This window comes from Aotus nancymaae, unplaced genomic scaffold, assembly GCF_030222135.1.
Source record: "Aotus nancymaae isolate 86718 unplaced genomic scaffold, 86718_ANA_hifiasm-v0.15.2.pri h1tg000059l, whole genome shotgun sequence".
NCBI classification, from domain to species: Eukaryota; Metazoa; Chordata; class Mammalia; order Primates; family Aotidae; genus Aotus; species Aotus nancymaae.
The window spans coordinates 70,709,420-70,732,827 of record NW_026988473.1 but is presented as its reverse complement, the minus strand read 5'-3'; the positions used below and the strand labels follow the sequence as shown (position 1 = coordinate 70,732,827).

The 23,408-nt window shown below is 40.7% G+C and overlaps 1 protein-coding gene and 1 pseudogene across 4 annotated transcripts in view; both read right to left on the bottom strand.

The window, feature by feature from the left end:
* TMEM135 (transmembrane protein 135) overlaps positions 1-23,408 on the bottom strand; it is a 305,900-nt gene that overhangs the window by 253,853 nt on the left and 28,639 nt on the right. For 2 of the 4 annotated variants that reach the window (XM_064365381.1, XM_064365383.1), the window contains exon 1: positions 8,394-8,647. The exons of 1 other annotated variant lie outside the window; for it this stretch is intronic. In XM_064365381.1, coding sequence (XP_064221451.1) covers positions 8,394-8,534 — 141 coding nt within the window. In that variant the 5' untranslated portion in view covers positions 8,535-8,647. Of the gene's footprint in view, positions 1-8,393; positions 8,648-23,408 lie in introns of those variants that run through there. One more of the 4 variants, XM_064365382.1, reaches the window with a different exon arrangement.
* LOC105728930 (heterogeneous nuclear ribonucleoproteins C1/C2-like) lies at positions 18,477-19,641 on the bottom strand (annotated as a pseudogene).

Below are 23,408 nucleotides of genomic sequence, written 5' to 3'. Positions count from 1 at the left end.
AAGGCCATGGTGAGGATTTCACATTGTCTTACATTGGAAAGCCCCTGGAGAGTTACTGGCAGAGGAATAACAAAAGCTGACTTGCATTTTTAAAGGATAATAGATAGGTATTTTATCATTATTTTATAGATGAGGACACTGAGGTTCACAAAGGTTAAGAACCTTGCTCAAGGTCACAAAGCTGGTAAGTGGCAGGACTGAGATTCAAGCCCATGCTCTTCCCATCTCTTAGAATACTTCCCAAAACTCATTTACCTCAAGACTTAGTAACACTATCACCTCAATCTCTTCATACAGCTCTGTCTGCTTCTTTCTTTTTCTCTGCTCCAACTATAAGCATTTTCCAGGTTGTCTTCTCTTTCTAAACTCTCTCCCTTGCTGACCTAACCCATAATCATAGCTTCAACCTTCATCTTGATGATTATGACACCTAAATCTAAATATCTAGCCTCAGTTTCTCTCTAGAACAGCAGCCCTGCATTTCTCAATGCCTCATGGTCATTCTCCACTTATATATTGCACTAGTAACTAAAACTCAATATGCCCCAAAGCAAGCCAGTACGTTTTCACTGAAAATATTTTTTCCACAGCACTACCTTCTACATATCCCAATAAGCAAGGCTTAAAATCTTAACGGCTTTGTTTGATTCTTCTACCTTACATCTTTACATCTGAGTAACTGGGTTTTTTTGTTGTTGTTGCTTGTTTGTTTGTTTTGAGAGACACAGTCTCTGTCGTGCAGGATGGAGAGCCAAGATCTCAGCTCATTGCGACCTCTGCCTCCCAGTTATAACTTCTGCCTCTGGGGTTCAAGCGATTCTCCTCCCTCAGTCTCCCAAGCAGCTGGGATTACAAATGCCCACCACTATGCTGGCTAGTTTTTGTATTTTTAATAAGGGAGGGATTTCAGCATGTTGACCAGGTGGGTCTCGAACTCCTGACCTCAAGTGATCCTCTGGCCTCAGTTCCCAAAGTGCTGGGATTACAGGCATAAGCCACCATGCCCGGCCTGAGTTACACTGTTAATCTAACAGTTCCATATGCCACTGTCAGATTAAGCTTTATAAAATAACTCCAAGCATACCATCCCTGTTGGCAACTTTTAGTTTTATTTTATCTGTACCTTATGGCATTTATCTCAATGAATTTGTATTATAGGAGTATATGTGCCTAATCTCCCCTCCTAAACTATAAACTCAATGTAAGAGGTATGTCTCATTCATTTTATTCCTCACCATACCGCATAGCACACAGCTGCCACAACAGCCCCTTGCGAATAGCAGACTCAGTAAATACTTGGTAAACAAACAGGGGACAAATATTCCAATACCAATAGTCTAGGTTCAGATATTACTTAACCTCATCAAATCTCACAGTCTCGCCTTCATCATATATTTCATCAATATTTATTGGCAAATAACTGAAAGAAAGTTTTTTTTTCTTTTTTGTTTTGTTTTGTTTTTTCCGGAGCTTTCCTGTACAACTGAAAGAAAGTTTTTAAGAGTCGAAAAGTTCAGGTATATATTGTTTTTTAAAACATGAATAAAAGGCCTGATTAGTCAAACTAATCTGTATCACAATAAAACCAACTAACGAGTTGGATAGGAAAGCAATCTGATGGAAAATCTGTTACCAGAGGAATTATTAGTATAGAATTGACTCCCTCATTCCTCTAGGTGGATCTCTTTCTACCAATATGCATTTTTATCCCTGATCTACCACAACTAAGACGCAAATAATGGTAAACCAGATTTGGCCTGCTCTACTTAGAGTTAGCTGCTACAGAAAACAGTGAGAGTGTTTACTGCAATATAAAGTCCTCACCTCTCAACTGGAAGTGATATGCTAGAAGCTGTAATTTGTACTCAACAGAGAGCAGCCGAAGAATGACAAGAAGTCACAAATGAAAACAACTTCAACAAACTCAAAATGTGACATTAAGAAACAAGAAAATCCATCATTCAATTGTTCACTTAAAAGAAAAAAAGACCGAATCACTTGTATCTCCAAAGGGATAACAAATTATGTAAAAATCATTCAGTTATTGAATACAAAGATAAAGTTAGTCCCTTATTTACAACCCCATAAACTAGGTCTCTAACAAAAATCAAAGGGGGATTATGCAGAGATTTACAATTCCATGGTCTCCAAAGCTCACAATCCAGACACATATTCTCAGTAGTTTGCATTCTTTAATGACCTCAGGATTTCTTGTTGTTGTTTTTTTTAAGCCAAAAATAAAAACAAATGCCTATTACCAAAAACTTTTTATACTCTCATTGCTGGTCTTGTAGTCTCTAGAAAACCTGCTAAAGCACTCACTGCCTTTAAACACTCAGTCTGTATCACTGAACTGATTTCTTCAATCAGTGGTTTTCAAGCCTTTAGCAACCAATGAGACTGTCCATAAATTGTTTTTTATTCCTAGAAATTCCAACTCCGGCTTAAATGTTTATTCAGAGCCTAGAGATGATGAACTGATCCTTTGTAACCTAATAGATTTCTTAGATTATATGGTTCAAAGGGAGTAAATATTGAGTAAATATGTTCATCCACTGAAGAGCCTAAACTTCTAAAGGTCAACGAATAAACTGGTGTTTAAGTCATTCCTTCCCAAAAATGCAAAAGATTCTACTTAGGACTCAGCTAAAGGTAAATGCCAGTACTTAATCTAGAGGTTCTGAAGAAAACCACCTAGGAAAAGAAAGGTCTTAGTCTTAGAACCATCTGAGGTTAGTGAACAAGTTTTCTTTCTTAGGGAAGGTACCCAAGAATCTTAATAGCATAGAATCCATACTCCCAAGTGGACAACTGTATATTCTAAATTTGGCACAAAAAAAAGGGCATTATGCTTTCCTTAATCTTAGTGGTAGTCTAGGGCTTAAACAGTTTAATAACTGTTTCATGTGTATGTGTGTGTGGCAAGGGGTACCACCTATTTAGAATATGTGGCAATAATTAACATTCAAGAAATAAAATGTCCGAGTGTGGTGGTTCACGCCTGTAATCCCAGCACTTTGGAAGGCTGAGGTGGGCAGATCACCTGTGGTCGGGAGTTCGAGACCAGCCTGACCAACATGGAGAAACCCCGTCTCTAGTAAAAAATACAAAATTAGCTGGGTGTGGTAGCACACGCCTATAATCCCAGCTACTCGGGAGGCTGAGGCAGGAGAATTGCTTGAACCCAGGAGGCAGAGGTTGCAGTGAGCCAAGATCACATCACTGCACTCCAGCCTGGGCAACAAAAGTGAAACTCCGTCTCAGAATAAATAAATAAATAGATAGATAAATAAATAAATAAATAAAATATATAAATTCCTAAAATATATTTTTGGTACGTTCATACATTGGTACCATATACTACAAAACATGTAAGAATCTGTTTTTTAAAAAAACTACAGAAATAATTGATGAGTGAGAGTTGATGTTCTTTACAAACTGTGAAAACAAAGACTCACTATTATAATAAAAGGAATCATACATGTATAGTTTGAAATGGTTTAAACAGTAGAAGGTGAATACTAAGAACAATTGTAGATATCAAGATTAAAAGCAGCAAGGGGGCAGATGCATAGAACAAGAAAGTAAATACGATATGAAGAAATCAGTTTAGTACAACGCACGTGATAATGTTTCAGATGAAAAGCAGACATATAAGACCCTTTTTACAGGCTCCAGAAAATACTCTGTATAAAAATCTTCCTTCATGTTGGGGCTCAGAATACAATACTCCAAAATGAAGTCCTCAGAAACAGCCTTAGAAGCAGAAGTTTTTCTCTGACCTTCTGCTCTTCTGTCTCCTATGCCCATTCTCCCCTGAACTAGCCCTAGAAACTAGAATCGTCCCCAAGGCAGGTCATAAAAACCAGAATCCATTTTCCCCAAAGCCAGCCATAAAACCTTAAAATATACCAACTTTCCCTTTGCTTTTCCATGTAAAAACTGGCCATAAAGAAACTATCTGACCTACTTTGTTTGACTGTAGGTCATAAGTCCCCATTCCAGAGATGGTCCTGCCCCAGACGAAAAGAATGCATGCTCAGAGAGGCCAAGAAGAATCTAGACAGACAGGCCTTCCTTGCTCAATCAAGTCTATTAGCATTAGATCATATCCTTAATGTCCAATCACATTCCTACATAGCTGTCTATTCTCTGTTAAACCTAAGCATAAAAACAGATCATTTCCCCTGTATTTTGGGGTCTTCATTCTGAAGGCTCCCATGTATATATGTTAAATAAATTTGTACATGTTCTCCTATTAATCAATCTGCCTCCTGTCAGTGATTTTTGGTGAACCTTCAGAGGGTTAAGGGGAAAGTTCTCCGTTGGTCCCTACACCAGCTTGCCTTTAGAACTTCTCCATTTCTAGCAATAATGGCAACTGCAACAATCTGACTTGACAACCTAGAAGTATAAACAAGTCCTCATCCTGCCCCAATATCCTTAGCCTCTAAGTCCTGCTCATTCTGCCTGGGATATGCCTCTAGAACTGCGCTTTCATTTTCTCTGGCAGACCTGCCAAATATCTCTTCACTCCTGCACTATTCATGAGTTCATTCATTCATACCTTCAATCATTTAGACACGTATTAAGCACTTAATGAGGTACTATGCTAGTCTAAATACAAACCACTGTTTTAACAGGAAGAGACAGATATCATAATTAATGCACTATTATCCTATTTAAATTTAACTCCTCCCAACAGTCCTTAAAAAATGGGTACAATCATCTTCTGCAAAGCAAGGGGACTGAAGCTCCATGTGATTCAGTAATTTTTCTGAAGATCACATTGACAGTAAATTGCAGAGTGAGATTCCACAGGAGTTCTGACTCTTTCCAGCACTTAGTGAATCTACTGCATCAATTTCTCAAAAATTTTTCCTCTCCAGTCTTCCCAGTGCTACTAGATTTAGCATGTGAAGGCATCATTTTGTACTTGTAACCCCTATGCTCAAAAAAAACCTCAGTAGCACACACACACACACAAAAACCCTCAGTAGTTCCTTTAGCCTGTCCTTCAGTCTGACTTTGAGTCAAAAAAAAAAACCCACAAGAACTGAATCCTGTCTTTTTCCTTACTAGCTCTAAATCTTGTGACTCACTTAATGTCTCTAACCTTCAGTTGTCTTATCTATAAAATGGGGATAATAAGATGGAGCTGTGTAAGGATTAAAAAAAGATAAAATACATAAAGGGCTAAGCGCATAATAAGTATAAGTCGTTATTGCTCACAACTCCTGTACACAAACCTTCTGTTACAGACACTGTGTGCACTGCTTCTCTTACAAAACCTGCCTCAATTTACAGTATCCTCCCTCCTCTCCATTAAGAATAGGTATTCTATAAATATCTACTGCATGAATAAATGTCTGTACCACCTTATCCTCAAGGCACAAGTCAAGCGTCACTTACTTCAGGAAGCCTTCCCTACCCATCTTCCATGAACGTCACTCTTAAGTGCCACTGGAGAAGGGAGCAAGAAGAATATGCCTAACTATTCAAAACCTATGATAAACTAGAAAATATGTGACACATCAATGCATTATTTCATCTAATTCTCAAAAAGAAAGATAAAGTAACATATACAAAGTCAAATAGCTGGTAATTGATAGAGCTGAGATTCAAATCCTGATATCCCTGATCCCCTTTTTCTTCTTTTTGAGACAGACTTTTGCTATTGCTGCCCAGGCTGGAGTGCAATCTCGTAATCTTAGCTCACTATAACCTCTGCCTCCCAGTTTCAAGCAATTCTCCCGCCTCAGCCTCCCAAGTAGCTGGGATTACAGGCATGCACCACCACACCCAGCTAATTTTGTATTTTTAGTAGGGACAGGGTTTCACCATGTTGATCAACCTGGCTAGTCTTGAACTCCTGACTTCAGGTGATCCATCCACATTGGCCTCTGTTTCGGGATTACAGGCATGAGCACCAGGCCTGGCCTGATCCCTTTTTAAAGTCCAACTTCTTTCCACCACACTCACCTTGCATCTTAGTACATGGGGGTATACGTTTAATCAACTATCCAACACTTCTAAAGAGAACAGCTGTATGCACCAAGTAGCCCCACCCACACCTACATGGATAACTGAAACAAAACTGTCATGAAACAATGCTTATCCTTAGTATGTGCAATGTGCTCTAACATTTTCTATTTTCTTCCATTTCACTTAATATAAAATAAAATGCTATTCAGTTCCCACTAATTTTATTTCACAACTACCAATGAGTAGCAACCCAAAGTTTCAAATACACAGATGAAAGGGTACAAGGCCACATGAGATGGAAAATTTACCCTCAGTAAGTACTTAATCTGATTGGAGATACAACAGTAAAACACAACTTTTTCCTAAACACCCCTCCAACCCACCTTGCTGGAGTAGGAGAACCTACATTCCTGTTGCTGCCCTGAGCTTCCCTATCACAGAATATAATCCATAAATTATCTAGGCTATAGATATAACAAGTATTAGGCATTCAACAAACATTTGTTAAGTGAATGAATTAATTAATGAAAAATGCTATGGATTTTCAGAGGGAGAAGTAGATAGCATAAACTCCCCACCTATATCATAATCCTCTGAGGACAGGAACAATCTTTTGTATAGTTGTATATCAAGAGCTCAATGTTTGTAGATGTTTTAAGTTTTACAAATCTGAGCCTCATACAGTGAGCTATGATTGTGCCACTACACTCCAGCATGAATGGCAATGCAACAAGACTCTGTCTCCAAAAAAAATAGACTGACCACAATGAATGTGGAAAAGCAGATAAACATGAATCTTTGCCAGAGAAAATCGAGGAAAAAATTTCCAGCTCCAGGCCAGGTGCAGTGGCTCAGGTTTGCAATCCCAGCACTTTGGGAGGCAGAGGTGGGCAGATTACTTGAGGTCAGGAGTTTGAAACCAGCCTGGCCAACATGGTGAAACCCTGCCTCTACTAAAAATACAAAACAATTAGCTGGGTGTAGTGGCTCACGCCTGTAATTTCAGCTACTTGCGGGACTGAGGCAGGACAACTGTTTGAACCCAAGAGGTGGAGGTTGCAGTGAGAGAAGATGACGCCACTGCACTCCAGTCTGGGCAATTGAACAAGACTCCATCTAGCTCCAATAATAATTATTGGCCTCTACTCTAGATCTTTATTATTCAAAGTGCAGCCCCCACTATCAGCATTACCTGGGAGTTTGTTAGGAAAGCAGAGGCTCAGGCGCCACCAGGACCTAATGAATCAGAAACCCCATTTTAACATAATCCTTAGGGGATTCCTAACACACTTTAACATTTGAGAAACATCAGTCCACACAGTAAAAATGAAATGGGTGTCTGCAACCACAAAGGATCACCTTCTCCTGTGTTACCTCTGAAATAAATAATCCGACTTTTCAAGGAGTATTACAGATACAGCCATGGCACACTTTCAGGAACATTAGGGTATAAATCTAAATTACTTCAATGAGAAATAATAATTGATCATCTACTAAATATTGAAACTTTTAGAAGACATACAAAAATATGATCTCTGCCTTCTGAGGACACAAACTCTGTAAGGCAAGAAAATGAGACAATGCACTTCAATGGCCCAATTAATAATAAATCTTTAATATCAAGGATAAGGTTATTGAAAAAAGATTTTGGTGAGAACATTTAAGAACATCTTTAATAGTCCTCAGTGTTACATATATATATTGCCAAATATTCCCCATTAATTGCCCTATATATAAAGTTGTGTAACAGAAGGAACTAGGTGACACAAAGTCAGATGTCCTAACCAAGTTCACTGACTCAAAGACTGGCATCACCCTTTAAATCACCACAAACAATCTCATCCCAGGAGTCTGTTCTGTGAACTTGCAAAAACGCTTGCAAAACCCCCAAATCACAATCCTGTCATCTCAGAACTGAGTCAAGATCTGAGGCCACAGGGATTTAGGGTCAAATATGCCTTCTTCATAAAAAAAAAAAAAAAAAAAGGCAAAATAAAACAGGGGAAATCAGATGATGAACGATTGCAGGTCCTTCTCATAGTCTCGCTGACCTACAAATATCTCTCCATCGCAAGGCAGGCCAGAGGAAAATAACGGTGGTCTTTGAATTCACGTTTTTAAGTGTCCTAAACTTAATCCTAAAAGTTGGGAGCCTATCCTCTTCCTAGCAACAGGCATTCAGATGACAGCTCAACCTCTAATTCCCCTCCTCCTTCTCCCGTGCAAGAACTGGGATATCCTCCCCTTGCGACTCCCCCATACCCCAGCCGCCCCCAAAACACTCCGACCCCTCCAAAAGAGAGACCGACACAAGGCAAGTCCGCCAGAGCCCCTCGGGAGCACCAACTGCAGCCCCCGGCCCATCCTCCACACTAAACTCGCCCTGCGAGAGGGCTGACGGGTCTCACCAAGTACAGAGGGGCATAGATCTTCAGGGACTCCTCCAGGGCGCCCCCAGTGATCTGCAGGAAGGAGACCCGGCAGGAAGGGTGCCAAGTGTGGCCGATCTCATAGCAGTTATGAGGGATGGACTTGCTGAGGGCCGCCATGACGAGAAAGAGCGCGGAGGAGCCGGGAGGGGGAGAGCCTGCGCCCTGCAGGGAGGGGCGCGAGAGCCCAGCTGCCAGCCTCAGTCCCCGCCAGCAGCCGGAGGTGCGGAATGGAGGCGAAAGGTCACGAGAGCGGGGTTACTCTGGGCCAAAGTCCTCGGATGTTGAACGCTCGGCGTATCGCTGTTCAAGGGGGCGGGACGCGCACCGGGGAGGCGGGGAGAGGCGGCGCGTGCGCGCTCCCTCAAGAGGGCCTCCGCTGGGGCGCGCTCCCGCGGCGGCGGCGGCGCGCGAGGTCGCTCAGAACGCGGTGCCGGGAGGTGAGCGGAGGCTTAGTACGCGAGGGAGAGCAGCTCGGGGACGCGCCGCCTCTGGCAGGAGTACAGTGGGAGGTGGCTTGGGTCAAATTGTACTTCAGCTTCCAAAACCAAGCCAAGTAGAAGGGAGGGTAGTGGAAGAAAGGGATTAAATGTCTTTGTTGAGACCTGGTGGAGGAAGAGGGTTGCCAGAGGAATGCCTGGGAGAAAGGTCCTCCCCAGCACTGCCAGCTCGCCTTCCCGAGAGTCCTAGGTAATAAACAGCTAGGGTTGCCTGCTAGTTGCAACTGAACTGCCCCCAGTTGCTGGGCTTTCCAAGCTATGTGGTACCTGGGAAGGCTTGAAAAATCTCAGCTATGTTCATACCCCGACCGTGTGGAGAAGGGCAATAGGTCATCCTGTCCAAACTCTACGCCGCGTTGCAATCCTATCCACAGCATCCTAGATAGGTGCTTATCAACCAAATAGCACACACTGTAGAGGCAGCATTGGTGTGTTAGAACTCAGACCTGGCTAGGCTTGACCAACAATTAGCATGACAAGGGTCGTGTGTTGCCTGAGTCATACAACCCCTCTGTCAATTTCCTCGCGTATAACAACCTACCAGTTTCTCTGGAATTCTAAATTCCATAGTCTCTTAAAGCAGAAACGAACTACCTTTGGAAGAATTCCATGCTAATCTTCTAGTCTTCATTCATTCATCTACAAATATTTACTGAGTCATTACTATTTTCCAGGCACTGTGCTAAGGAAACAGAAACAAGAGAGACAGAAAGGTATTTATTTTCATGAAACTAGCACTGTAGAGGGAGAAGTCAGAAAATAAGAAAACTGAACAAGATAATATCAGATAGGTGTAGTTGTTAGAAGAAAATAAAAGAGGAATACTCATCTGAAAAGGCCAAAACAACAATGGCAAAAAGATCAAAGTTTCTTTCTCTCAGGTAAAGGTAGACAGTCCTAGGATAAAATGGTGGCTCCATAACGATTAGGGATCCCAGCCTCTTTCTGACAGGTTGCTATGCCAACTGCTACCTGTGATTTCCACCCTAACTTATAAAATAACTCCGTCACCTAGCATGATATCAATATGCTAGCCAGGAAGACCAGCAAAGAGGGAAGAGAGGCCAGGCGCTGTGGCTCACACCTGTAATCCCAGTACTTTGAGAGGCTGAGGCGGGTGGATCCCTTGAGGTCAGGGGTTTGAGACCAGCCTGGCCAACATGGGGAAACCCTGTCTTTACCAAAAATACAAAAATTAGCCGAAAGTGGTGATATGCACCTGTAAACCTAGCTAATCGGGGGCTGATGCAGGAGAATCGCTTGAACCCAGAAAGCGAAGGTTGCAGTTGGCCAAGATCGTGCCACTACACTCCAGCATGGATAACAGAGAGAGACTCTGTCTCAGAAAAAAAAAAGGGAGGGGGCGGGTGGGGAAGAGAAGGGCATACTTCCTTTCTTTAAGAAAACTTCTCTAGACTGGGCTGCAGTGGCTCACACCTGTAAGCTCAGTACTTTGGGAGGCTGAGGCAGGTGGATCACAAGGTCAAGAGTTTGAGACCCGCCTTGCCAATGTGGTGAAACCCCCTCTCTACTAAAAATACAAAAATTAGATGGGCATGGTGGTGGGCGCCTGTAGTCTCAGCTACTTGGAAGGCTGAGGCAGGAGAATCCCTTGAACCCGGGAGCCGAGACTGGGCCACTGCACTCCAGCCTGGGCAACAGAGCAAGACTCTGTCTCAAAAGAAAAAGAAAAGAAAAGAAAACTTCCCAGAAGATCCATACAAACTACTTCAACTGACATTCTTTGGACAAAGCTTAATCACATGGCCACACTTCATTGCAAGAGAGGTTGGGGAATACAATCTTTTTTAATTAATTGGAGAAATGCCCAGCTAACATCTAAGGTTTTCTTACTGAGCAAAATGGGAAGAAAAAAAAACAGATTTGAGGAGATGAGGGGCAACTAGCAATGTCTGCCATAGTCCTACGTCTCTGGCTACCCAAATATCTGGGCACATCATTCCTTCTACAGATAGACATACCTTCCCTTTTTCAAGGGAGACAACCTAAAATCTCATGCAGTTGCTGAATCCTAGCCAAAGTCCAGAATATTTCTCAGTACCAGATGCATATCTCATGTTAAAATTATCCTCCCCCTCAACACATCCAATATGCAATGGTAGAATAGGAACAAGATAATCACAATTTTTTTCAAATCTCCAATTCAGAAACTAAGAGGATCAAAAACACAGCATAAACTTGTCCAAAAAATTACAGAAATAGCAGTGCAGTGTTATTTTTCTTCAATAATCCATTCCTGAAAATCTATAATCCTTCCACAAAAAAATGCTAAATAGGAACTTAGTTTTAAATGGGAAAAATTAAAATGCATTACATTTCAACCAAAAAATTCTTAACAAGTATTAAAATATACTAGCAAATATTAACAAAAAATTATCATGTTAGGATGTACAATCCTATACAAATAGCATTTTATTCACCAAACAATTAATATGGGCTGGGCACAGTGGCTGACACCTGCAATCCCAGCACTTTGGGAAGCCGAGCTTGGTGGATCACCCGAGGTCAGAAGTTCAAAACCAGCCTGGCCAATATGGTGAAACTCCATCTCTACTAAAAATATGAAAAGTAGCCAGTCATGGTAGCAGACGCCTGTAATCCCAGCTACTCCGGATGCTGAGGCAGGAGAATCACTTGAACCTGGGAGGCAGAGATTGCAGTGAGCTGAGATCGCGCCATTGCGTTCCAGCCTGGGCAGCAAGATGGAATCTCCATTTCCAAAAAAAAAAAAAAAAGATCTAATGCAGAGGATTTAACAACACTAAACTTGTTTAGATCTATATGCAGTTATTGTTGAAATACTTATCAGGCAAAAGCACAATGACAAAGTATGGCTCATTCAAAATATGATACTGTAGTAGTTCTTGGTTCCAGCAACATTCAATAACCAAGCTTTTCAGAATAGCTACATATAATTCTTATTTCCTTTTTTTTTTTTTTTTTGAGACAGAGTACTTGCTCTGTCACCCAGGTTGGAGTGCAATGGCGCTATCTCAGCTCACTGCAACCTCTACCTCCCAGGCTCAAGCAATTCTTCTGCCTCAGCCTCCCAACTAGCTGGGATTACAGGCGTCTACCACCACACCCAGCTTATTTTTGTATTTTTGGTAGAGACGCGGTTTCACCATGTGGGCCAGGCTGGTCTCGAACTCCCTACCTTAGGTTATCCACCCACCTCGGCCTCCCAAAGTGCTGGGATTACAGGCATGAGCCACCAAGCCCAGCCATGATTCTGATTTTCTACTAATTTTTGTTACAACATAACTTGTTGTATGTTGCAACATAACTTCAGATTTTTCCTTACGTCATTTATTTAAAATATTGAGTTTCTAAGATGTAAATATAAATTTTAATATTCAAATCTATAGTATTAAAAGATGCATATTCTCTTTCAGTCCAAGTAGGCAGTGAGTCTACCAATACAATTATCTTTAAGATTTTGGGGACTTCATATATATCAAATTATAATCCACTCCACCAGAAGAAAAGCCTCTTTGAGACAAACACTTCCCATCTTGGGCTGAGAGTCAGAAAGCTGATGGAAAATGCCCTTATACACTTAGAAGGGCTTTTGTCTAGCTGAAATGTCTAGATAAAACAGCTTTAAATCTTTGTACAGTCTTTACAAAAAATCTAAACAGCCATACTCTGGATTTTACCTTCCCCTTAAGGCAATGCCTTAAATGCAGAACATTTTACCATCTGGAAAGGCTGGGAGTAAAAAGCAGTTTTATTTTTGAATCCAAAGTTCCTAGACTCTGTATATTTTCTCTAAATTCTGCTTAAAAATGGAATCATTCCTTTTATATCTCACCTCTCTACATCTTATCCCACAGTTTTTTTTTTTTTTTAGTCAGTTGGCACTTTCAACAGTCTGTGTGGAAATTTCCTTAACCAAATGCGCCAGTTTGTTAGATGTATTTCCTATTTTCTGCATTTCAGCATGCAACAGTGTTGCCAAACTTTCTGTCACTATATAACAGGCATCCCTTTTTCTCCAGCCTTTGATAACAATTACCTCCCTTCAAAGACTGTACAAAGATTGTACAAAATACTCTCAAATGGCCTTACAAAATATTCAGGTTCATACACTGTCTAGAATTCTCAGTGTCCATATTAGTTTGATGATGTTATCAGTACTTAGAAGCTATAGCTAAGGACACCATCCTCTCCCCTTCAAACCCCTACCACTCCAACCACAGAATTTAAAAGTAAAAGATTTATGATTATTCTTTGAAAGGAAAAACACAAAATCATTATGTAATAGATAACAGTAGATGTATCCAAGGAATGCTTTAGAGGCCAGCCACATTTCTCTAAAAACAGTAGACTTCCACAATATCATAGAAGACAAGTGTATTGATAGGATTGGGGGGAAAAAAAAAGGAGGAGCCACTGAGGCAATTCAGGTGCATGCCTAGGAGTAAGAACTGCAGCCCAGAGACCTCAGGAATTAACTGTGAAATGCGATGCATATCTGCTCCTGGACAGATGTCATTAAACAATTGGTTCATCCAACTAATTTTTTTTTTTTTTCTGAGAATAAAATAAACTTCTCTTATGGTTTGGCTTCCCATGCGAGTCTGTCTTGAGAGAAAGAATGGTTATATATTATCATGGTAACAGATATCCCAGTTTGTATGAGAGGTTTTTATTTTCTATTGTTATTTAATAAATTGGCATCTTGATTTATACACTCATTTGCAAGCTTGTTTTATATCACTTAGCCTGAGAAAAAAAGAGCCTCTCTGGCATGCTGCCAAAACCAGGCTTTTGACCTTGGTTGTTTGTAGGTGATGAATTCTGTATTAGCCAAGAACAGTTAGGCTATGCTGAGATACCACATACACTCTAAATCTCAGAGAATTTAAAATCAGAAAGATTTCCTTTGTGTTTACACAAACTCCAAAGCAGACTGGCCAGTTTTTCAGGGTGAGGCAACTTCCCTGCAAGTAGTGATTCAAGAATAAAAAGCCTCTTCCATCTGCATTAGGCCTTCAGTGGTTTTTTTTTTTTTTTTTTTGAGACAGAGTTTCGCTTTTGTTACCCAGGATGGAGTGCACTGGCACAATCTCAGCTCACTGCAACCTCCACCTCCCAGGTTCAAGCTATTCTCCTGCCTCACCCTCCCAAGTAGCTGGGATTACAGGTGCCCTCCACCGAACCCGGCTAATTTTTATATTTTTTTTAGTAGAAATGGGGTTTCACCATGTTAGCCAGGCTGGTCTTGAACTCCTGACCTCAGGTGATCCACCCACCTCAGACTCCCAAAATGCTAGGATTACAGGCATGAGCTACCACGCCCGGCCGCTTCTTTAATTTTTTATGTGTGCATAATTTTTAGTTACGGTGCATAGCAGCATGCACAGAATTCAACTGTACAGCTTGATGAATTTTTTAATTTGCCTTTACTCAAGGTGGTTTGCACCTATAATCCCAGCTACTGGGGGTAAAGTGGGGAGGCTGAAGCAGGAGAATAGCTTGAACCCAGGAGGCAGAGGTTACAGTGAGCCGAGATTGCACCACCGCACTCCAGCCTGGGCAACATCTCAAAACAAACAAAAAATTAGAATGTTCATAGCCTAACCTCAAGCTTTCTCTCCTCTCGAACTACCTATGAGCACACAAAACCATCCATAAGGGTCACAATTCCACAGTTGCTGCCAATTAACTTTAGTTCTACCATATGTAATTGATGTAATTTACTTGAGCCTGAACACTTGAATTCACGGAAAATAAGAGACATTCTTATTTTCTTCTCAACCACCTTGGCTTTCAATTATCCTTAATCATGTCCTTTGGAATAAATGATTATTTTTGATAGATAGTACCATTTACTCAGATGGCAACATTTGCCCCTAAGCACAGAGCTTACTTACCCCTTTCCTTATCAGAAGCCTCTGCCAAACATAGGAACAACGTCTTATTTGCTGAATATTGTGACTCTCAATTATTCCTTCTGGGATTTGCTATATCCTCAGTGTTCTTATTGCTATGCTCTGTGCCTCTTTTTGATGGCGAGGTCGCTCTTTTCCTAACTTTTCACAATTCCTTTGAAAATCCCTGCATGACATGCAGTACCAGCATTTTATTTTACTTTGTGAAGGTTCTACTGCTTTTTTAAAACTATATATATATATATATAGTTTTGAAACTCAAATACTTAAAACAACTGCAAGTACTTTGAAGTCAGGGACCATCTCTTGTATTTCTTTGTGTGACAGATGGTGCTCATAATAGGTTATCAATATAATCTTTTAAAATAAATGCTATTGTTTGCCTTTTGCAACTGATAGTCCCATTTTTCCATTTGCAAAACAGAGACACATTTTTGCTGAAAGTTAATTCAGAGAATTGATCATATCAAATATATTAAATACTTCAAAGCTGCAATTTCCTCCAAAATTAATGCAGTGCCTTTAGGGCCTAGCCCAGGATCTATGATATAGGCACGCTCAAACATCTGTTAGATTAGTAAAATGCAGTTTCAAAATACACTTATATAGGTAAACCTCTATAGTTAGCACTCCACAGTAACATTCTTATTTGAAGACTCAAATAATGGGTCCTATATTTTTTCTCTCTCTAAAATTTTCAATATCTGTTTTCCCTTAAGTACATGTCTAAACATACTCATCAGTCATATTCTTGCACACTACAAATTTTAAGACGGTGCAGATACTTTTTACTAAGGATCTTGTCACTTTCGTGGTACAAGTCAGTATCCTATTATAGTTAGAATCAAGTCCAAAGGCAGAGGTTTTCCTTATTAAGATTACTTTGTAAAAGACAAACTGAACTGGGCGCAGTGACTCACACCTGTAATCCCAGCACTTTGGGAGGCCGAGGCGGGTGGATTACAAGGTCAGGAGTTCGAGACCAGCCTGGCCATCATGGCGAAACCCAATCTCTACTAAAAATACGAAAATTAGCCAGGCATGGTGGTGCAAGCCTGTCATCCCAGCTACTCAAGGTGGTGGCAGGAGAATCACTTGAACCTGGGAGGTGGAGGTTGCAGTGAGCCAAGATGGCACCACTGCACTCCAGCCTGGGTGACAGAGTAAGAGTCAAAAAAAAAAAAGACAAAATAATGTGCAAGAATTTATTTGATGACCTGCTTTTAATAGAATAAGACATAATAATAGTTGAAGACCCTTGCTTACTAAATCTCTTTGGATTACTTTGTAATCCCTTTTGTAAATATATTTTCCACATGGTCTGACAGACAGAGCCATGTGTTATATGCACTCAAAATAATGTATATTTTCTATCTTTTTAAAAATATGATCAACCAGATTTTCTGTATTTTGTGCATATTCTCATGTTAGAAGATTTTCTTTCTTAAAATACTACATTCCATGTACTTTTAGTCTGACTATAAATGAGCAATATTTTTAGAAGTCATTTTGGCAGGATCTCTAAACATTTTGCTTTCTTTAGTTTTTTGTAGAGATGGAGGTCTCCCCATCTTGCTCAGGCTGGTCTCAAACTCCTGCGCTAAAGCAATCCCCCTGCCTCAACCTCCCAAAGTGCTGGGGTTACAGGAGTGAGCCACTGTACCTGGCCCTATCAGCATTTTAAATGACCATATCCTGTAACCCAACAATTATATTTCTAGGCCTCTATCCTACAGAAATACTAACAAAAAACTTAGCCATGCTTTATTTATAAGAGCAAAAACTATTTAAAATAATCTAAACGTTCATGTTAAATGGACATGTATAAACTTGTGATATATTTATATCATGGAATGCAGATAGCAAAAAGGGTAAGGCAGATCTGCACATGCTAATACTGAAGAATACTCATGATATTCCATAGGGAATAAGGGGGCAAAGAACACAAAGCATTTTATATAGAGTGAGCTCATTGTTTAAAGAATAAGAGATACTGTGTGTGTGTGTGTGTGTGTGTGTGTGTGTGTGTGTGTGTATGTTTATATAGTCATAGAAAAAGGTGTAGGAGAATATACAACAAATAAAGGAATAGGCAGAGCCCTTTCACATTTTACTTTATATATATATATATATATATTCTAATACATTATTTAATTTTTTCCCAACTAGTATGCATTATTTTTACATTCCAATACTTTCTTCTAGAGAAATTTTCATTTTGTTAGAGTTTATTTTCAGGTAATGAGTGTTAATTGTTCTGAATGTATCATTATTTTGCCCTCATTCTACTTCAAACTAATTACAATTTTGTTATCTATAGAATTACAGGCCTAGCACAGTGGTTCATGCCTGTAATCCCAGCACTTTGGGAGGCCAAGGTGGGTGGATCAACTGAGGTCAGGAGTTTGAGATCAGCATGGTCAAGATGGTGAAACCCCATCTCTACTAAACATACAAAAACTTAGCCTGGTGTAGTGGTACTCACCTGTAATCCCAGCTACTTAGGAGGCTAAGGCAGGAGAATCACTTGAACCCAGGAGGCAGAGGTTGCAGTGAGCTGAGATCACACCACTGCACTCCAGCCTGGGCAACAAGGGCGAAACTCCATCTCAAAAAAAAGAATTCAAGTAAATTTCCCCTCAGATGTGTTCATAACATTCTCTGATGGTTGTTTGGATCTCAGTGGAGTCAGTGGTAATAGCCCCTTTGTTGTTTCTGATTGTGTTTATTTGAATCTTCTCTCTTTTCTTCATTAGTCTAGCTAGCAATCTATTTTATTAATTTTTTTTTTAAAAAAACAACTCCTGGATTTATTGTCTTTTTGAATGCTTTTTTGAGTCTCAATCTCCTTCAGTTCAGCTCTGATTTTGGTTATTTCTTGTCTTCTGCTAGTTTTGGGATTTGTTTGTTCTTAATTCCCTAGTTCTTTGAGTTGTGATGTTAGATCTGCTAACAAAAAGTTAAGTTGAGATCTGCTTAACTTTTTGATGTGGGCATATAGTGCTATAAATTTCTCTCTTAACATTGCTTTACCTGTGTCCCAGAGATTCTGGTATGTTGTATCTTTGTTCTCATTAGTTTCAAAGAACTTCTTGACTTCGGCTTTAATTTCATTATTTACCCAAAAGTCATTCAGGAGCAGGTTATTCAATTTCCATGTAATTTTATGGTTTTGAGTGAATTTTTTTCTCCAAATTCCTGGCTTAATAAGAATTTCTTTATTTTGAGGAAAAAGGGTCCCAAACATCAGGCTGTTCACAAAAATAACCCACAGTATCAACTTTAGAAAACAAATAATAAGACTATAGCACTAATTATTATTCTGGAGGATACATTTGACATGACAACTCTCATTCATAAAAATACACTGTTACATTCGTGTTGAACTGCCCCACACAGCACACTTATATAGGGATGTAACACACATATTTCTAACTCAAAGCTGCTTTCAGGAGCTACTCAACTAATTGAGATTGCCTTTGCAGTTAGGGAAATATCTACTGAACTTACATATGAATAAAAAGAACTGTACTCCCTGCATAACAAAAGATTATTTTGGGGATAGTTCATAAAACCCATACATCCTTCTTATTGTTAAGTTACAAAGAGGTTTCAAAATTAAAAGCAAAAATTACACAGTAACACTTAACAAAACTACTGGGAGCATCAAAGGAAGTGAAAATGGGACTAGGCACAGGCAGTATGAATTAATGAACATAACAAGGACAAGGATTGGGACAACAGTGAGCATGTCCTGAAGTTACTAGGGGAGAGAATCTGGTGAAAATTTTGGTCTTAGACAATCACCTAGGTAAATAAACAACAGGATAAGACTTCTAAACCCCACCATGTGCTTAAGAGTCAACCTCACCATTGGCGCTGTCTCTGTCATCCTCTCCTTCCTCAGACTCCTTTTCATCATCCTTGATCAACTCCAGCTGTTCATCCCCACCGGATCTTCAATATCATCATCATCTAGTAGGTTCCGCTTTCAGGAGCATCATCTGCACCCCCCTCAGACTCCATCTTCATATTAGTCTCATCTCTCTTCACGGAACTGCTGTTCGACTCCTCTTCTGAATTATTCTTCATCTCTACTGCTTGTTTGCTCTGTTCCTTTTCAATTTTTTCCAGGTTTTCCTGGAGAGAATCCACCTTTGGTTTTATTTGGGTCAATTTCTTCTTAACGGCCTGAAGACCATCTCCTTTCAACTTACCAGACTTGGAAGATCCCCACTATTCACTCTTAGAATTGAAGCCATTTTTGCCTCTTCTTGAGGTGTTTCCTGATACACAGTGGCATTTTGAGGGCACTATAGCCTGAGCAATAGGAGAATGAAGAGGAACATGTGCTCGGTAACTGTACATCCTGTCATTATAATCCCATGAAAGTCATAGTCCAAATCAAAAGAGGAGCCATATATCTCTGCTGCAGATCATTTCACACCTGCATTTCCTAGGTTCACTTTTGGCTCTGCAGCCCGGTTAATATCAAAAACCCAGCCAGCGATCATTGTGCCTTCCTCTTCTGCTACAGCAGCCTGGGCATATCTCTTATTAACATACTGAATTTTGCCTTTGCAAAATTCTTATGAACAGAGCAACCCACGATTTTGCCATACTTCGAAAAGATTGCCTCCACATCAGACTTCTTGACTGCAAGAGTGTTGAGATTCCCAATGAACACATAGGAGTTCATGGAGCAAGGATCTGTCTTGTTGGTAACATTGCTGGCCATTGTGTTTGATAATAAGATTTCTCACAAAGCTGAAAAAGGAGCAAGGAGGGAGAAAATATTTGATTCTGCGTCTCCTACTCCTGGGTTCTATGTGGAGAAAGCCGACTGCTACTTGAGGTTGGCAGCAACAGGCCACAACAGCTTAGTCTTTGTCTCTTCACAAAATGTTAAGTGAATTTCTTAGTCTTGATTTTTAATTTCATTGTGCTGTGGTACAAAAGATTGTTTATAATTATTTTGCTTATTTGGCATTTTCCAAGGAGTGTTTTATTTCTGATTATATAATCTATTTTAGAGTATGTGCCATATGGCAATGAGAATAATGCATATTCTATTGTTTTGGGATGGAGAATTATGTAGATATCCATCAGATTCATTTGATCCAGTGCTCAGTGCAGATGCTGAATATCTTTATTAATTTTCTGTCTTGATGATCTAATATTGTCAGTGGGATGTTAAAGTTTCCCAATATTATTGTGTGGGAGCCTAATTCTCTTTGAAGGTCTCTAAAAACTTGCTTTATTAATCTGGGTGATCCCATGTTGGGTCCATGTATATTTAGGATAGTTAGATTTTCTTGTTGAACTCTTTACCATTATATAATGCCTTTCTTTGTCTTTTTTGATCTTTGTTGTGTTAAAATCTGTTTTGTCAGAAACTAGGATTGCAACCCCTACTTTCTTCTGTTTTCCATTTGCTAGGTTTCTCTCCATCCCTTCATTTGAAGCCTATATGTGTCATTCCATGTGAGAAGCATCTCTTGAAGATAGCATACCAATGGATCTTGGTTCTTTATCCAGCTTACCACTCTGTATCTTTTAACTAGGGCATTTAGCCCATTTACATCTAAGGTTAGTACTGCTATGTGTGGATTTGATCATGTCATCATGATGTTGGCTGGTTACTTTGCAGACTTGTTTATGTAGTTGCTTTATGATGTCACTGGTTTGTGTATTTCAGTGTGTTTTGGCAATGACTGGTAACTGTCTTTCCTTTCTATATTTAGTGCTTCCTTCAAAAGCTCTTGTAAGGCAAGTCTTGTGGTAATGAGTTCCCTCAGCACTTGCTCATCTGAAAAGGATCTTATTTCTCCTTTGCTTATGAAGCTTACTTTGGCCATATATAAGATTCTGGGTTGGAATTTCCTTTTTTTTTTTTTTTAAGAATATTGGCCAGCCACAGTGACTCCTGCCTGTAATCCTAGCACTTTGGGAGGCCAAGGTGGGTGGATCACCTGAGGTCAGGAGTTCAAGGCCAGCCTGACCAACATGGTGAAACCCTGTCTCTACTAAAAATACAAAAATTAGCCAGGAGTGATGGCAGGCACCTGTAATCCCAGTTACTCAGGAGGCTGAGGCAGGAGAATTGCTTGAACCTGGGAGGCAGAGGTTGCAGTGAGCCAAGATCGTGCCACTGCACTGCAGCCTGGGTGACAGAGTGAGATTCCATCTCAAAAATAATAATAAAATAAAGAAATGTTGAATATTGGCCCCCAATCTCTTCTGGCTTGTAGGGTTTCAGCTTAGAGGTCCATTGGTAGTCTGATAGGCTTCCCTTTGTAGGTGACCTGACCTTTCTTTCTAGCTGCCTTTAACATTTTTTCTTTCATTTTGACCTTGGAGAATCTGATGATTATGTGTCTTGGGGATGATCTTCTTATGAAGTATCTTACTGGGGTTCTCTGCATTTTCTGAATTTCAATGTTGGCCTCTCTGCTAGGTTGGGGACATTCTCATGGATGATATCCTGATATGCATTTTCCAGGTTGGTTCCATTTTTCCCATCTCTTTCAAGGACATCAATGAGTCATAGATTTGGTCTCTTCACATAATCCCATGTTTCTCAGAGGTTTATTCATTACTTTTTATTCTCTTTTCTTTAGTCTTATCTTACCATCTCATTTCAGAAAGCCAGTCTTTAAGCTCTGAGATTCGTTCCTCCTCTTGGTCTATTCTGCTATTAATACTTGTGATTGCATTATGAAGTTCTTATAGTGTGTTTTTCAGCTCTATCAAGTAGGTTACATTCATCTCTATACTGGCTATTTTGTCTGTCAACTCCTGCATTGTTTTATCATGATTTTTAGCTTTCTTGCATTGCGTTTCAATGTACTTCTATAGCTCAGTGAACTTTGTTCCTATCCATATTCTGAATTCTATTTCTGTCATGACGGCCATTTCAGCCTCAGCCCAGTTTCAAACCCTTGCTGGAAGGATGATATGGTCATTTGGAGGAAAGAAGGCACTCTGGCTCTCTGAGTTTACAGCATTATTGTGCTGATTCTTATTCTTATTCATCTTTGTGGGATTATCCACCTTCAACCTTTGAGACTGTTGACCTTTGGATGGGTTGTTTTTTTTTTTCTTTTATCCTATTTGATGACCTTGAGGGTTTGATTATAGTATAAGGTAGATTCAGCTGGTTGGCTTCATTTCTGGGAGATTTTAGGGGCCAACACTCAGCTCCCAACTTCTGGCCTGTGTGCCCAAACTCTGGGGGACTTGTCTTGGGACCTGACTTTGTTCTCTGGATCCTCAAGGATTGGAGTCCACTGTGCTGTGGGGGCCAAAGTGTGGCCAGCTACAGCAGAGTGCTAGAGGATGCAGAGTTGCCTGTCTCCCTGCATTCATTCACCACAGTGGTGGAGGCAAGGTAGCTATGGTGAGCATGGGGGAGTGGGGGATGGCTGCTGGAGACTGTGCACTATTGTACTGGAGGTGGTGTTGTCTCAGGGGCAGGGTGCTGGCTGGTGCAAGTCTGGGTGCCTCTCTGAGGCCTGCAAGCAGGAGTAATCCCTCAGGGTGTAGGAGGATCCCCTGCACAGTGTTCTCTGCATAGTGTTAGGGGAAGGGAAGGGCGCTGACAGGGCTTTCTGGCTCTGTGCTTGCCAAGGCTCCCTCTGCAATGGTTGGGACAGGGAGCAGTGGCCAGGGAGGGAGAGTGGACTGCACTCTCACATGCTGGCAGGGCAAGGAAAGCAAAACCTGCCATGGGCCAGTAAAGCAATGTCAGAAGCTGCTGTGGGCTTGAGAGAGACTGCAGTATAGAGAGGGAACACGCAGGCTGGTGCGTGACCATAGGGGCCATATCACTGGAGCTCTCCACAGGTCAGGCGCTGTCTGCTGGAGCAGAAGCCATGGTGTGGGCCCCAGGACATCTGAGACTGCCCTGTAAGCAGGTGTGGCCATGCTGGGGCCCCTGAAAAGGCCAGCAGACCAAGAAGTGCTCAGGTTGAACCAGCCTCATCTGATGTGCCAGCCCGCCCTGCAGAGATCAGGTCACCCTGCAGAGATCAGGTCTGACAGTTACCCTAGGGCTAAAGTCTTTTTTTTTTTTTTTTTTTTTTTTGAGGTGGCTTGAGCCACCATGCCTGGCCAGGGTAAAATCTCTTAAGGGAGCAAGTCAAGCCTAGAGGGATGGCTGACCCTGGCTGTGCTCCACTACAAATACTCTGGCACCAAACCCTCTGGCTTGCTGCCCCACCACTTCTCTAAGCAGCTTTCCCTGCTACCTCAAGTGTCCCTGGTGGTTGAGGGAGTTGTTCCAATTGCCTCCTTCTAGTCGGCCATCTTGTCCTCTGCTGTATTTTATTTTATTTTATGCATTTAAAGGTATTAATCTGAGAAGGGATCCACAGTCTTCACTAAACTGCTAAAGAGAGTCCTGGCACAAAAACATTTTTTAAATGCCTACCTTAGATTGATAGTAAAATTTCTGTAACCTCCATATCTCTTAGCTTTTCTTTCTGTTTCAAGCTTTCTATTTTTTTATCTCCTTAGCTAGGTGATAAAGATAGAAGGCCTTCAGTTAGGGCAGTACACGACCAAGAACAGCAGCT